This window comes from Papio anubis, chromosome 3 (genome assembly GCF_008728515.1).
Source record: "Papio anubis isolate 15944 chromosome 3, Panubis1.0, whole genome shotgun sequence".
Lineage (NCBI taxonomy): Eukaryota > Metazoa > Chordata > Mammalia > Primates > Cercopithecidae > Papio > Papio anubis.
The window spans coordinates 70052958-70070334 of NC_044978.1; the positions used below are offsets into that span (position 1 = coordinate 70052958).

General features: G+C 39.2%; 1 protein-coding gene and 1 long non-coding RNA gene across 4 annotated transcripts in view; one reads left to right on the forward strand and one right to left on the reverse strand.

Annotated features, from left to right (window-relative positions):
- LOC103884590 overlaps positions 1-13600 on the reverse strand; it is a 63833-nt gene extending 50233 nt beyond the window's left edge. For 2 of the 3 annotated variants that reach the window (XR_004182569.1, XR_004182567.1), the window contains exon 1: positions 13409-13600. This is a non-coding gene — a long non-coding RNA (uncharacterized LOC103884590). The other variant, XR_004182565.1, reaches the window with a different exon arrangement.
- A 10-nt stretch (positions 13601-13610) lies between these two features.
- Positions 13611-15807, forward strand: C3H4orf3 (chromosome 3 C4orf3 homolog). Its single transcript, XM_003899127.5, has 2 exons — positions 13611-13953; positions 15513-15807. Coding segments are annotated over exons 1-2 (201 nt in total). The 5' UTR covers positions 13611-13753; the 3' UTR covers positions 15514-15807.
- The last annotated feature ends 1570 nt before the right edge of the window (positions 15808-17377 follow it).

A 17377-nucleotide genomic window follows, 5' to 3' on the forward strand; every position in this document is an offset into this window, starting at 1 on the left:
TTATACTTTCACTCAGTGTGTGCTAATAATGCAGGATGCTGTATATTGCCTTCAGGCCCGATGACCAACCTTTAGGCTATTATCTGGAACAGATTTTACTGGAGAATTGACTGGAAAAGAAGAGTATGCAAGACAATGGCAGAAGATGAAAGTTAGGAGCAAACGGTGGAAATCAATAGTCATGGATAAAGCATAGTGTTCCAGAGGGCTTCTCTCATCCATATATATCCCCATTGAAGATTCCATTAGAATGACGGATTGCAAGAAGTCCTCCCTGCCATGTAATCAAGATTACCAGGAATGAAAGAGGGAGCTTAAATAATTAGTAGTTAGAACTGCTGTGAAGTGAAGGAGTAGTAGAACTCTGAAGGAGGGCAGGCAAGGAAGTGCTCCCTAAATGTCAGTCCAGTTTCAAAGCCACATCTCTCAGATTACAGGTAGTGAAACTCATTCTTATCAAACGATTCTGGCACACTCACTATATTCACTGGAGAAAACACCTGAAAGTCAAAGAACAGTACTCTTCCTAAACTTGAAAACAAAACATCCTTTAGGTAAAGGAGTATATGCTCAACGTCATTTCTTGGTTTCAATTTAGAAACTTTTCAACAAGATTTTTTTTTTTTTTAAGGATACTGAAGGGCACAAATGTGACATAGAACTTCCTCTCTTTAACATATACTCGGAACACAGAAACCTCGGTGAAGATGGAGGTTATTTCATAATCCCAGTCCAGAGTGTTTGTCCTGCGTGTTCCCATGGTACAAGGTGTTCAACTCCAGCAATACCATTACTCTGAATTCAATCTGCTTGCCTGCCTCCTCTAGTTTGTGAGCTATATGAGGGCAAGGATAGGGTCTTATATCTATACCCTACACTGTATCCCTCTAACACATAGTAAATATTAATGATTGTAATTTGGGGCATACTGGGCAGCCCCAGCCTCAGAAATCCAGCTTTCCCTATTCTTTCTTATACCCAGAAGATCTACTGAGGGAATCAGCCCTTGTTGTTCTTTACAAACAGATAAACTTATTTTGAACCAGATCACTGTAGCCATATCTGATTAGGTCAAAAATGGCCACCTGATCCAAGGGCAGTCAATTTCTATACTTGAGAGCAGCCAATGATAGAACTTTGTTCAAGACCAATAATTCTCATTAATTAAAACCAGGTAGGGTGTCTGTTGAGAATTTGACTTCAATACACAGGAAAAGTCATTAGCTAGTAATGATGGGCAAAAGTTAAAAGATACAGATGGAAAAGCAAACAACAGAGGCCACGAGGTAAAAGCAGCCATGATAAGTTCTAGTAAACAAAAACTGGATAGAAGAAAAGAGGGGTGAGATAACATTTTTAGATGTGGAAGTAATGAATTCTTGCTTCTGGTGGATAAAAAGATAACTTGTTCAGTATAGGCTCCTTGTACTCTGAGTAGCCAAGAATACATATTCCTTTAACCAAATACGCATCAAGCACCTACCATGTGCTAGATATGACATGAGTTTTAGTGGTGGACAAGACTAATCTATTTGGTTTCATGGAACTTCAAATCTAGCTTACCTTAGAATCCAAACATGGAAGACATATTGAACAAGTAAAAATTATTGTGATAAGTATGATAAAGGAGTAAAGGTAGGCTCTCATAGAAATATATGCTATCTTGAATTATACTTTCCATTGAACTATTTTTCATAAGATGCTTGATTGTATGGACTTTCTTGAATTCTTAGAGGGCCTAACTCACATTTCAGACTCCTATCATCCTTATTTTCATACAAATTGGCTCCTACACACAAGCGGGAAATCATAAAATCTAAATAAATGCTTTCTTTATAAAACATAGCACTGACTCAGATACAGTCAAATGCAACTCCTTCTACAAGTTAACATTTATTAATACATGGTGTTTCCAATGTGCCAGATATTTTTCAAAGTGCTTTATCATACCAATTCAAGTTCGTCATCACAACAAAGTCTATATAATAAGAACAATTATTGCTAGTCTCATTTTACACATGAGAAAACTGAGGCAGAGAGAGGTTATATAACTTGCCCAAGGTCAACAGCCGTAAGTCGCTGAACCAGAATTTGGACCCAAGCAGTCGTCCTAGAGTCCAAATTCAATTTTACTTAATGTGGTTATGTAGATAAATTTTCATTCAAAATATCATCCATCAAATATGTATTAAGCATGACTTACATGCAGGCACTATGTGCCAGATGCTGATATAGGTGTTACAGATACGACAAAGAACAAGACGGACAAAAATCCCTGTCATCATGGAAGGGATACAGACAACAAGCAAGAGAATGAAGTGAAATATATAGTACATTAGATGATATAAGTGCTATTGAGAAAAATAAAACCAGAAAGAGAGATGTGGAGTGTCAGAGGTGAGATCACGGATGCAGTTTTAAATAGAGACTCGGATAGCACTGAATAGGTAACATTTGAGCAACACCCTGAAGCGAGTGAGAGAATGAACCAGTCTAAGTATGTTTTAGTCAGAGCCCTGGATTTGGATCCTTGAGCCAGTGACAGTCTTAAAAGAGCCTTGGAATTACACTAAGTGTTCCTGGGCTCTGTAATATAAACAGTCGAGGGCTGGATACAGTGGCTCACACCTGCAATCCCAGCTACGCAGGAGGCTGAGGCAGGAGGATCCCTCAAGCCCAGGAGGTCAAGGCTGCAGTGAGCCATGATCATGCCACTGCACTCCAGGCTGGGAGAGACTCTGTCTCAAAAAAATATATAAAAAGCCTAATTAGCATAGCCTATGGGGGCTCAAAGTTTCTAGCTGAGGAAGAAGAGAGTAATGTAACAAAATAAGCATTATGAAACAAGCAATAGACTCCTTCTATCTTTTGAACTGGAATTTCTGAAGGATTATTTTGTGAGGCAACAATACTGAAAACTTTATGAACTCTATTCTTCCCAGTTTCTAGTTGTTATAAAACCAACACATGATCGATATATTTAGTCTGACTGGGTTACAAATTGATGAAGTCATTCTCACAATAGGGAGAGTAGCCTTGTCTTCCTGTGGGGGTCATTTTACTCATTCCCTTAGGTTCCTAGGGAGTACCCTTAATCCCCAGGCAAGAGTCACTCTATGAAAAGAAAGTTGTTTATGAAATTTAGTGTGCATGGGAATGATGAAGAAACAGAGAAAAACACCACAGATGTACTATTCCTACATTCTATAACTCTGACCACTAATGAACCATGAATCTGTATCCCTCTTAAGTTGATTTAAGTTAGCTTTTTGGTGTCATCTTTTACCTTCTATGCCTCATGCTTTTCAAAATCAAGTAACATTTCCCCAACTTTGAAGTACCTATTGCAATACTCCAACAGCTTAAACGAACAGAACTGCACCTTTATGTGGCCTACTTGCCAACATAGAAAATAGAGGGAAAATACACTTTTTCTTTTGAACTCTGAGAATACTCTAAATTTGTCATTTATTTTTTAAGCATGGGAACATCTTTTCAAAAGAAATCCTCATGGAAGTCTAACAATACCTACACTGTCAACTCTACTCTGCACCTAGAAGAGGGTACACTAGCTCATTCTTCACGCAACAGTACTTGAGGTTTTCCACTTTCATACTCCTTTCAGGGAGTAAAGAATGGCATAACCTGAGGTTGTCACAAAAAGCCATTATCTGAAGCATCTGGACTTGTTCAATCAGATCTGAGAACAAAGTACTGGACTAGAAGGTGTCCTCAAAGTCTTACCATGGGTCCTGGAATACTGGGGTTTGGCTGGCAGCAGAACCTCCTCCTTTCATATCTATCACTACCTTTTGGCTATCAGCTGGAACATGGGGGCCAAAAGGGCTTAGGTGTCCTCTACCTCACAGACCCAGTGTCTTCTAAGCTTTTCTACTTTAATTTTCTCAGCACCTGAAAAATTCACCTCTTAAGACCTTAAAGAGTCTCACTTAAGATATAAAGGCAAAAGCCGGGTGTGGTGGCTCACACCTGAAATCCCAGTGCTTTGGGAGGCCAGGTGAAAGAATCACGTGAGGCCGAGAGTTTGAGACTAGCCTGAGCAACAGTGAGACCCTGTCTCTCCCTCTCTCTATATATAAAAATATATAAAGAGAATTATTTATTTAAGAATTGCTACCCTGATTGCTTCCAGAGAGTCCAATTTAATAAATTACAGGAATTATCTGTTTTAGAACCTTAAGGTTGATTTAGTCCCCTAATGAAGACCAATGTGACTTTTTGTTGTGGGGAAGGTGAAGACTGTCAAGCATTAATATTCTTTTTTTGGGGGTGGGGGGTTCTTTTAAGGTGGTAAGATACACATAATATACAATTTGCCATTTAACTATGTTGTATATACAATTCAGTGACTATTATATTCATAATATTGCATAATCATCACCACCATCTATTTCTAAAACATTTTCATAACCACAAACAGAAACTTGCCATTAAGCAATAACACCTAATTCCCCCATCTCCCAAGCCCCTGAAAAATCAAATATTTTCTCCCATTCTATAGATTGTCTTTTTACATGTGTCTGGCTTATTTCATTCAGTGTTTTTTCAAACATTATTTTAAAACACTTAGCATTATTTCAAGAATCATCCATGTTGTAGCACATACCAGAACTTCATTCCTTTTCAGAGCTGAGTAATAATTCAAGATACATAAAACTACATTTTGTTTATCCATTTATGGACAGTTGAGTTGCTTCTACTTTTTGGCTATGGTTAATAGTGCTGCGATGAAACAGCATACTTGGTGTATATTTGGTGTACAAGTATCTGAGTCTTTGTTTTAAATTATTTGGGATATATACCTAGAAGCAGGATTGCTAGGTCATATGGTTCTTCTTTAACTTTTTGAGGAATCTCTAAACTACTTTCCATAATGGCTCCATTATTTTACATTCCCGCCACCAATGTTAAAGGATTTAAGTTTTTCCACATCCTTGCCAACCCTTGTTTTTTTCTGTACTATTATTACATTATTATTGCCATCCTAGTAGATGTGAAATGGTACCTCATTGTGATTTTGATTTGCATTTCCCTAATGATTAATGGTGTAGAGCATATTTTCAACTGCATGTTGGCTATTTGTATATCTTCTGTGGAGAAATGTCTGTTCGAATCCTTTAATCAGTACTTTTTTTAACCGGGTTCTTTTTGTTGTGGAGTTGTAGAAGTTCTTTATATATTCTGTATATTAAATCTTTATCAGATATATGATTTACAAATATTTTCTTCCATTCTGTAAATTGTCTTTTTACTTTCTTTATAGTGTACTTAGATGCCCAAAAGTTTTTAATTTTGATGAAGTGCAACTTCTCTATTTTGTTGTTGTTGCTTGATGTTAGCTGTGGGTTTTTCATTATACCCTTTATCAAGTTGAGGAAGTTCCCTTTTATTCCCAGTTTTCTGCATGTTTTTATTAGGGAAGGGTATCAGATTTTACCAAATGCCTATTCTGCTCAATTGAAATGAAATGTTTGTCTTTTTTCCCTTTGTTTTACTAATGTGGCATATTACGCTAATTGACTTTCTTATGTTGAGGTATCTTTGCATTCTTGGGATAAATCTCACGTGGTAATGGTATATAATCCTTTTAATATGCTGTTGGTTTGGGTTTGCTAGTAGTTTTTAAGAATTTTTTTGGGTTTTTTTTGTTTTTTTTTTTGAGACGGATTCTTTTTTTTTTTTTTTTTTTTTTTTTTTTTTGAGATGGAGTGTCACTCTGTTGCCCAGGCTGGAGTGCAGTGGTGCAATCTCAGTTCACTGCAACCTCTGCCACCTGGGTTCAGGTAATTCTCTTGCCTCAGCCTCCCAAGTAGCTGGGATTACAGGCGCCTGCCACTGCACCTGGCTAATTTTTGTAGTTTTAGTAGAGACGGGGTTTCAGAATCTTGGTCAGGATGGTCTTGAACTCCTCAACCCATGATCCACCCACCTCGGCCTCCCAAAGTGCTGGGATTACAGGCATGAGTCACAGTGCCCTGCCCTTTTTGAGAATTTTTGTATCTATATTCATAAGGGATACTGGTCTGTAATTTTTTATAGTGGTAAAAACATATAACATAAAACTTACCATATTAACTATTTTCAAAAGTACAGTTTAGTGGTATGAAACATATTCATACAGTTGTGAAACAGATCTCCAAAACATTTTCATCTTGCAAAACTACAACTCTACGCCCATTAAACAACTGGCCTTTTCCTTCTGTCCACAGCCCCTGGTAACCACCACTCTACTTTCTGTTTCTAGGAATTTGACTACTTAAGATACCTCATGTAAGTGGAATCATACAGTATTTGTTTATCACTGGCTTATTTCATTTATGATAATGGCCTCAAGTTTCATCCATGTTGTAGCATTTTCAGGATTTCCTTCCTCTTAAGGCTTAATGATATTCCATTGTATGTACATAATACATTTTTTAATCCATTCACCTGATGATGGACATTTGGCTTGCTTCCACCTCTTGAATATTGTGAAAAGTCCTGCTATAAACATGGGTGTGCAATATCTATAATTTTCTTTTCTTGTGATGTCATTATCTGCCTTAGTATGAGAGTACTAGCTTAATAGAATGAGTTAGAGAGTGCTCTCAGTTCTATTTACTGGGAGAGTTTGAGTAACAACAGAGTTAATTCTTCTCTAAATGTTTGATAAAATTCACCAGAGAAGTGATCTACTACTGGACTTTTCTTTGTTGGAATGTTTTGATTACTGATTGAATCTCTTTCCTTGTTATAGGTCTGTCCAGCTTTTCTATTCATCTAAGTTATCTAATTTGTTGACATACAATTGTTCATAGTATTGTCTTATAATCCTTTTTATTTCTGTAAAGTTTGGTGGTAATATGTACACTTTCCTTTATGATTTTAGTTATTTGTGTCTTCTCATCTTTTTCTTCGTGTAGCTAAAGTTTTGCCAATTTTGTTGATCTTTTTCAAAGAACCAATTTTGGTTTCATTGATTCCCTCTATAGGTTTTGTATTCACTATTTCATTTATCTCTGCTCTAATCTTTATTATTCCCTGTATTCTGATAGCTTTGAGTTTACTTTGCTCTCCTTTTTCTATTTCCTTATGTTGTAAAGTTAGGTTGATTTGAGATCTTTCTTTGTTAATGTAGGCATTTACAGCTATAGATTGTCTTCACTGCAATCTACAAGTTTTCCTAAGTGGCATTTTCATTTTCATTTGTCTCTAAGTATTTTCTAATTTCCCTTATGATATCTTTTTTGAACCACTGGTTGTTTAAGAGTGTGTTAAATTTCTACGTTCGTGAATTTTCCAGTTTTCCTTCTGTTATTAACTTCTAACTTCATTTCATCGTTGTCAGAGACCTTTCTGACTTCAATTTTTAAAACTTCGTTGAAACTTCTTTTATGCCTTAATATATAATATATCCTGGAGAATGTTTCAGGTATACCTGATAAGACTGCATATTTTGCTGCTGTTGGATGGAGTTCCATATGTGTGTGTTAGGTATAGTTGGTTTATAGTGTTGTTCAAGTCGCCTATTTTCTTATTGCTCTTCTGTCTAAATGTTCTACCTATCATTAAAAGTGAAGTATGAAACTTTCCAAAAATTTTTGTAAAACTGTCTATTTCCCCCTTCAATTCTGTCAATGTCTGCTTCATATATTTTGATTCAGCAATTTCTTGGTTGCTGTAAACTTTTGACTGTTTTCCAGCATTCTGACAAAGTTATTTCAGACAGCTTTTGCTTGTTCTTCAATGCTGCTGTGGAGGGACAGAAACTTGGAGTGGCTATTCCACCATTTTGAACACGGGTCACCCAAGGTGACATTTGACACTAGCTTTCACTAGAACAGAAAAAAAAAAAAAAAAAAACCACCAATAAATCTGTTCTCCAACAGGCATATTTATAGACATGAACAAGAAAGTTGAGGTTTTCCAGTAGAGGCCTTAAGTCACATTCCCTGCATCTATCTCTTCCATTCCATGTTGGTCCTTGAGTAATCCCCGAGGAATCACAGCATTCCATGAAATTTAGTTTAAAAAGCACTATTATAAATAATCAAAGCCCCTTGATACTTATGTGTCTACTGCCTGTGATTTGATGTCATAAACAGTTGAACAATAATTTTGGACTAGACGATCTCTTGCTTACTTTCTGATTTACTTTTTCCCAACAAACTTTCCAACTTCTAGTTAATAAAATGCATTTTCATTGAGAAAATTTGAAAAATATGGAAAAGCACAAAGAAGAAAACTATCTGTGATCCCATCTTTCAAGGATAACTTCTGTTAACATGGTTACAGTTGTCACACTTACAAGTCTAATTCTGGTCAATATTTTATATATAGCAATGATCACCTTAGCACCCATTTATTTATTCTAAATTAACAGCTTTTTAATTCCAAGCCTAGGTTTTGATTCCAAGCACAGGTTTCCTATGCGTGGAAACCTATAATCTTATGAGATAAAAACACGTCACGTATTGACTAACCTTTGAAACTCCATCCTGAATGACTGCCTCTCTAATACCTTTCAATAAAACAAATAACAGGTTGATTGCTGATGATTAGCTTAACGAAATTTCAAAGTTGTAGGTTTCAACATCTTTGTCATTTGTGCCTACTAGTCAAGCTCTGCTCTACTGAAGTTGTTTTTAAACTTTTAAAAGCAGAAGGATGCTTTGTTTTGAAATAAAATCTTGTATGAAACTCTAAAATATAAATAAAACTAAGTTTTTATGGTTGAAGTCTGTTTATACATGTGTAAGTAAGTAGCACAAAGAGGTTTAATTGTATCTGACTAGTGTGTTCACAGCCAGTTCTGCTCAGCCTTCCAAATACCCAAATCATTATGCAGAACCCCAGGCTCTGTGATGCTGTTTGAAAACTTCATTGTTCTGTTATATGTCCTCAGTCAGTATTTTTAATGAATCGGTTGGTATTGCTTCTGTATCTCGTATGGCTCCTTGGACAATGCCTGACACACAGCAGGTATTAAAAAGTATTGACTGAAATTAAAGAAGGAAAATCCACAAAGGGAAAAGATTGGCACATATCCATTACTAGTACTTCAAAACATCTCAGAAAGTATCCCCGCTGAGAGTACAGATCAGTAGTGTTAGATGCCACTGGTATCATACACCATTATGTTCTAAAACACAAAATTTTACAAGTATTTTTTTGACTGGGATTGTGTTAGTGGTTGCAGAATATAACAAAATATTGTTGAATACATATTAAATTTCTTCCATGTGGAAGACACTGTTCGAAGAGCTGTGGAGATTGCAAGATGGCAAAAATACTGTCTTTCCTTTAAAGAACACTTAATACTTGCTAGGTTCTGTGGCTTATGCCTGTAATCCTGGCAGTTTGAGAAGCTGAAGCAGGAGGATCACTTGAAACCAGGAGTTTGAGAAAAGCCTGGGCAACATAGTGAAACCCCATTTCTACAAAAATAAACATTAATAAAAAGCAAGCCTCGCATGGTGGTGTGTGCCTGTAGTGCTAGCAACTGGGAAAGCTGAGTAGAAGGATTGTTTGAGCCCAGGGGTTCAAGGTTGCCATGAGCTTTGATTGCACCACTGCACCCCAGCATGTGTGACAGACCAATACCCTGTCTCAAAACAAATTAACAAAACTTAATACTCTAACAGGAGAGAAAATCTACATAAAATTCCTACAAAGCAAGCCAATGTGCCAGACAATATCAAGAAAATTTCCGTGTTTTTTGAGCCAGAGGTAGGGAAATTTTGAAAGATGACCAATCTGACAAATAGCTCCATTAATACGAGGCCATTACAGAATGTAGAGGGAAATAATAGGTGCCAAAGGCAGGCAAAAATCTATGGAAACGAATATTTCATTCACTGCCTTCATCTTGAGAAAATAACCCTCTCCTCAAGAAGAAAACATGACATACAAGGTGGAGACAAGTTAAATGTGACTTGTAAATGTCAAGTTTTCACAATTGGTATGTAGAAATACCAAGAATGGAGAGATCAGTGTGGATTGTAGTGAAGGAAATTTTATGAAGTTGGCACTTTAAGTTGGGCCCCAAAGGATGAGTAGGATTTAGACAGGTGAGAAAGCAATCCCCAATGCTGGAAAAAATATACTATATTTCCAGTATAACAGGAAAAACATGCACCAAAGCCCAGAGGCCAAGAGAATAGCTTCCATGAGGAAAATGGAAGAAAGCACTCTGACTGGAGCAAAGAATGTTTCCTGGGCACCAGGTTGGCTGAGTAGAGTGGAGCCAGATTAATTGTGAGTATAAAGGTGGGAACTGCTAAGGCCAAGATAAAGATAAAAGGTGCAACCTAGTTAGGATGATAGTACAACTCTTTCTTTGTTAGAGCAGGGAGGGAACAGAGTCTTGCACTGTCACCCAGGCTGAAGTGCAGTGGCACAATCACAGTTCAAGCGATCCTCCCAACTCAGCCTCCCAAGTAGCTGGGACTACAGGTGTAGCACTCAGCTAACTGTTTTTTGTAGAGAAGGGATTTTGCCTTGTTGCTCAGGCTTGTCTTGAACACTTAGGCTCAAGCAATTCACCCACCTTGGCCTCCTGAAGTGCTGGGATTACAGGTGTGAACAATAGCGCCCAGCAGATAGTACAACTCTTAAACAAAGAAAACTATGGAAGATATACAAAGGAGTTAGAATGAAAGAGAACAGCCGAGGCACGGTGGCTCATGCCTGTAATCCCAGCACTTTGGGAGGCCGAGGCAGGCGGATCACCCGAGGTCAGGAGTTCAAGACCAGCCTGGCCAACATGGCGAAACTCTGTCTCTACTAAAAATACAAAAATTAGCCGCCGTGGTGGCAGGCACCTGTAATCCCAGCAACTCGGGAGGCTGAGGCAGGGAGAATCGCTTGACGCCATGAGGCGGAGGTTGCAGTGAGCCAAGATCGCACCATTGCACTCCAGCCTGTGTGACAGAGCAAGACTCCGTCTCCAAAAAAAAAAAAAAGAGGTTGTAGTGAGCCAAGATCATGCCACTGCATTACAGCCTGGGCGACAACAGGGCAAGACTCCATTTAAAAAAAAAAAAAGAATTTAAGAGAACAATAACAACAAAATGAATAAATAAAATGACCCAGAAGATGGAGAAGTAACCTGTGGTACCAATCAACAGGGCTGTTGTTAGGACAGGTACTCAATTTGAAAAGGAAGAAAAGATGAAATTAAGATGAGAAAGAATAATTTAAGAGAAACACACATACTTCCAGATAAAAATTACAGTAACCAAATTCTCCACTGTTGGAGAGGTTATTCTGTAAAATTAATTTAATTCCTAGGATGATCACAAGGATGCTTTATCACATGGACATACTAGTTTGAGAGCTGCATAAGAAAAATTTGCATTATCCCTTAGGTTAAAGCAAAATTCACCATCATCTCCCTCCTGAGAACTTACTGCACTTGAAGTTCAGAAGGTTTGTAACGTCTTCTTAAAAACACTTAGCTGTCTTTGGCCTGATGGTTATAGCATTTTCATGCACCACCTTCTCCACCCCAGCCCAATCAGATTAATTTTGCTGACAGAATTATGGAAGTGTTGGATCATGGTTACAGTGCAATGATTCAATCTGTAGTCCCTAGTGCATATTTTTCACTTGAACATGTGAAGTAGAAAGTTCAAGGTGGTTGGACAAGTGCAGAGGAGTAGATGATTGACAGTAAACCTGGATTTCTGTACAGTACTTTTCAAAATTTAAATTGCTTCGACAATGGCAAATGCCAACGGAGCAAGGTGGCTCATGCCAGTAATCCCAGCACTTTGGGAAGTCAAGGCAGAAGGATCACTTGAGGCCAGTAGTTCAAAACCAGCTACAACACACTCTAAACTCATTTTTGTAATGTGGAATAATCAACAATCAATGGGACTCTTACAAGGGTAAAGTCGGAAATAGAATCTTTCAACTGAATTTAGTTAAAATAACCCCTCCTTATTTGCATTAGTTACTCTTCCAAGTCTGACAGACGTTCCTGACTCAAGATCAGATCATACTATCAACATCCCCTCATGATGAGCATGTGGCTCTGGGCCAAGGACAAGTTTAAAACCACTTCAAGACCTGTTCAGTTTATGTCATGCTTATTCATCACTAATAATCTCAGTAATTTTTTATCAATCCTACTTCAATAACTAGGAGTAATTGATCCTACCTTGTCAGCGAGAAGAATGCTTCCATCTCCGGTAGGGGCAATTGTTTACTTGCCTTTCCTAATTTTTGTAAAGATTCAATGCCACTTATGCCCAGGGTCTTTTTGTCTACTACCATCAGACAATCTGCATTACAGCACACAATCTAATTAATTATCAGGTAATGACCCTCTCATCCCAGAATCTACAAAGCATTTTTCTTGAAAGGTCATATACTATCTGTATCTCTAAAACCTGGTAATTGATTTGGAGGCAAATTGGAGCAAGGTTAGGAAGCTATGGAATAGCTTATTTAAGACTGGATTTGTAGTTAATTTTAGGCTTTATAATTTTTTTAGTAACCTTAGACAATTCACTCCTTTTGTGTTTCATTTTCTAATTCTATAAAATGCAGTACAGCCCCTTCAAAAAAGTTTTACGACGATTTAATGACTTTCTGTAAAAACACAACTACCGTCTTATCTCCATTTACTATGCACTAAGAGAACCACTTATATATCTGGGTGCCCATATTTTCTGAACAATTCAGGAATCATAATGCGAAAAGAAAGAGAATATTTGAAATTGGACCTACTAGGCAAAATCCAGGCAGTATGGGTCATTTTCTTCCTGCTAGCATTCTATTCTTGCTGAGGCTCACACTCAAAGTCAAATAACCTTTGGATTATTCTTCCCCGTCCCCCTTCCCCCCAGACGGAGTCTCGCTCTGTCGCCCAGGCTGGAGTGCAACAGTGGCACGATCTTGGCTCACTGCAACCTCCGCCTCCCGGGTTCAAGCGATTCTCCTGCCTCAGCCTCCCGAGTAGCTGGCATTACAGGCGCCCGCCACCACGCCCGGCTAATTTTTGTATTTTTTTTTTTTTTTTTTTTTTTGTATTTTTTTATATTAAGTAGAGACGGGATTTCAGCATGGTGGCCTGGCTGGTCTCGAACTCCGTACCTCAGGTGATCTGCCTGCCTCGGCCTCCCAAAGTGCTGGGATTACAGGGGGCGTGGCCAGGTTATTCTTAAACCCACTCCCTTGAAGTACCTGCAAAATACGTGCTGGTCTCTGGCCCTTTTGGAAACTCAGTCCTGTGAGTAGGACGTCCACCTCACTGGTGGTGTTTCAAATACTAAGTGTAAAATGCTAGAGATAGTACAAAACCCACCAGAGGGGTCCTTCCTAACACGTTGGCATAAGGATCCAAACGGAATACAGGGATAGGAGAGGTGACCTTGGGCAGTTCCAGGGAGGAGTCCATCACCTGGCTGGAATGGGCCTTTCAGTGGGACGAGAGTGTATTTCTTCCAACGAAACCTGAATAACCACCTTGCGGCTTGGGACGCCGCGAGGCAGAAGTAGGCGGGCCCATTCATTTAGTGTCAAAGCGGAGGCCGCGCTTCCTGTCCGCGGTCACGTAGGCAGCGGAAAGCCGGGCCAGGCGCCTGCGCGCTGGGAAGGGTAGGCTCAGAGTGCTTTCCGGAACCCGGTGACTGGCGGACTGCGCAGGCGGCTGGATTCCACTCAATTTCCGGTCCGGCGAACACCAAAGTCCAGGAATCTAAGCATTTTTCAGTTTCTGGGATTGTTAGGAAGCTGCAGAAGCGAGATGGAGGTGGACGCGCCGGGTGTTGATGGTCGAGATGGTCTTCGGGAGCGGCGAGGCTTGAGCGAGGGAGCAGGGCAGAACCTCGATGTGCGGCCTCGGTCTGGGGCAAACGGGCTTCCCAAACACTCCTACTGGTTGGACCTCTGGCTCTTCATCCTTTTCGATGTGGTGGTGTTTCTCTTTGTGTATTTTTTGCCATGGTGAGTATCTTGAATGCAGAATTGGAGTGGTAAGGAGCTTAGAGATAATTTGCTCTCTTTTGGGCGGAGAGGGGACTGAATTCCAGAGTTTATATATGTCCAAGATTACGCAGCTGGTGAGTGGCGCAGTCGGGTGGGTGGGGGAGAAGGACTAGGAGTAAAATGTTCTTCTTTTGAACGTCCGTGGGAGTCTCCAAAGAAGTGTACAGAAAACTTGGCGTCATATTTTCTCGTGATTTGGAGTGAAACCAGCTAGGCTTGAGTTCCTGCAGCACCGTGAAGCGACCGGAGAAGTTATTTCGCTTTTTGGAGCTTTATTTTTTCATCTGCCATTTGGAACCGTTAGTGACCCAGGTCATAGGGGTGTAGTGAAGATTGAGATCGTAGTGATTTGCGTGTTGCCTGGCAGTAGTAAGTGCTCAACGAAAGCTGTTTTTTACTATACAGCTGTTTTTTAACATGAGCAGACTACGCAGCTATCTCAAACTTAACATGTCCAAAACTGAACTCTTAACAGCTTCTTACCCAAATTTACATGCCTTGCAGTGTTCCCATCTCAGTAAACGCCAACTTTATCCACCGTTACCTCCCAGAAACCTGAGACACTTTGTCCTTTTCTTACACACATCCACATATCCTAAAACACCAAGTCACAGAATTCTGTAGTTTACTTGTAAAACTCATGCTCTCCATTTTCATCGCCACTTGCTCTGAAAAGACAATTCTGGCAGAGGATATTCTCTAAGAATAGGGCAGGAGGAAGCGGACACCAAATGGAGACGGTGATAAGAGACAAGCTAAGGAGAAGCAGTGAGATGAAAGAGGGCTCCTATGGGAGAAGAGCAGTGTAGCCCATCTAGACAGCTCTCCTGGACTTTGGAGTTGATTGTTCACTCACTGTTAACTCCTCTCAGTCACCATGCCTATAAGTTACTTCTGAAATTCTCACTTCTTGAGAGGCAGTCAATTTTCCCAACCCCCATCCTATATTTTCACCAAGAGTTGAGTGTCTTAAGCCTCGCTGTCTGATTTCGTGGATGGTGTGGTAACTTAGAGAAGACAGAGAAGGCCAGGCACAGTGGCTCACGCCTTTAGTCCCAGCTACTTGGGAGGCTGAAACAGGAGGATTGCTTGAGCTGGGGAGGTCGAGGCTTCAGTGAGCTGTGAACGCGCCACCATACTCGTCTGGGGGAACAAAGCAAAACCCTGTCTCAAAAAAAAACGGGGGTAGGGGAGCCAGAGGGATTAATGGGGAGGATGGCAAAAGGGATAGGGATTTGTATAAAATTATCGTCGAGCCCTTTGTAAAGGGAGTTTTACTCTCCCTCCCTATTTTGGTAGAGACTAATAATCTCAAATACAGTGGGGTGTGTGTGTGTGTGTGTGTGTGTGTGTGTGTGTGTTTATGACCTGAATTTTCAGCTCTGGATAGAAAATAGAGGCCTTACAAGAAGTGTTCCAGGCTTTTCTTTTTCTTTTGTCCATATGTAAATAGGCATAAAGTGTTAAAAATTGGGAAGATAAAGCAAATATTCCTGACAAATACTTGCTTTTTACAGACTCGTTTGCTGATATCTAAATTAAGAAGTTGGTTCTTGAGTGAATTCTGAAAATGGCTACAAACTTCTTGAATAAAGAAGACAAGACTCTCAACAGAAGAATTTCACATCTCCAAGGGACCCTTCCTTTCATTTTACACTTTGTTACTAATTTGCAGAACTCTATTAAATGGGTAGGATTTCACCCATTCCTAGCTAAGTTGTTAAAATTAAACCATTTAGTTCGTGTTTAAAAACTTTCCAACAACATCTAATGGCTTTACAGGGGCTGAATATAAAAGCATTTATACTTAAAGGTCTTGTGTATTCATTAACAAATATAGTAATGTCTTTTAATGTTTTAAGAGTTGATCAGGATTTAATATGATGCAAGTAATAGGGTGATTAATAAGGGAAGGTTTTTATGAATTCAAAAGCCAGTTATTCAAAAGCAGGGAAAGATTTTGAGAGAGGGAACAAAGTATTCTTAGATTGCATAGAGGCTAAGTTCCAGTTTTAATTTTTAGGTTTAGTTGGACTCTGTTATGAAAAGATAGGTTATGGGTGGGTGACAGGTTGATACAGTTTTAGAAAAAGCAGGTAATATCAAAGTATTGGAAAGCTAGCATGCATGCCCTCTTACCTGGGTATCTTCCCCCTTTTTTCCTTTTAAATTCTTGAGCCTCCTAGGATGAAGGATTATGTGTTTCAAACCTATTTTTTATTACTGTTGCATTAAGTGTGCTTGTGCCCAAAACATTTATTTTTATAATATCTGTAACTTGCTTAAATACTTCAGCGAAGTCAGCATATTTACTCATTCAACAAATATTTGAGCCAGACATTATTTTAGACACAGCAGTGAACAGAACAAAAAGGCATCTTGCCTTCATAGAGCTTACATTCTTACTGTTATTTAAATCTAAATGTTATAAAACAAGAATTTACATTCTAGGGTTGATCAGCTGGTATTTAATCAAAAAGGCCACACTCTCATAGCAGCTACTCTAAGCTGTAGTAGCTAATAAAAAATACTACTGTTGGCCAGGCGCAGTGGCTCACGCCTATAATCCCAGCACTTTGGGAGGCCAAGGGCAGTGGATCACTTGAGGTCAAGAGTTGTGAGACCAGCCTGGCCAACCTGGTGAAACCCTGTCTCTACTAAAAAATACAAAAAATTTACCCGGGCATGTTGGCATGCACCTGTAGTTCCAGCTACTCGGGAGGCTGAGACATAAGAATTGCTTGAATCCGGGAGGTGGAGGTTGCAGTGAGCCAAGATGGGGCCACTGCACTCCAGCCTGGGCAACAGAGACCCCGTCTCAAAAAGAAAATATTCCTGTTAGCCCTAAAGGCTTTACATGAGGAATGGTAAAAGTGGTCTCTTGTTTAAATTAGTTGCATTCAGTATATATGAATTGTCTTAAATATTTTGAGAATATTCCCTTCCCTTTTAAACAGGAAATAAGATCTGGTAAACTCTCTGTGTATCTTCCTACCTTTCAAAATGGTTCTTAGAGTTAGTCAAGTCTGGAATATAATTCCTGAGTATAAAGTTAGCAGTCATGCCTTTAAGGTGTTGCCGCATCAACCTAAAGAGAACCATCTATGGAAGGTATGGTTGAAACACCTGTGGGAACACAGAACTGGGATTTCACTGAGTTTACCAAATCAGGTGTGTGAACTGTTTCTGCACTGCTTGCTAATGGTTTCGTCTAGTAAGTGTTTACTTATATAGCTGAGTTTGGTTTTATTGTAACAAATTACCTGGTAGTGAGATTGTGAGGTGATTAACAGTTCTCACATAGTTTACTGTTAGGTCACACACAGACTTCCGATCATAATCCATACTGTCTTTTTGAGCCTAAAATCAGCCTACTACCACA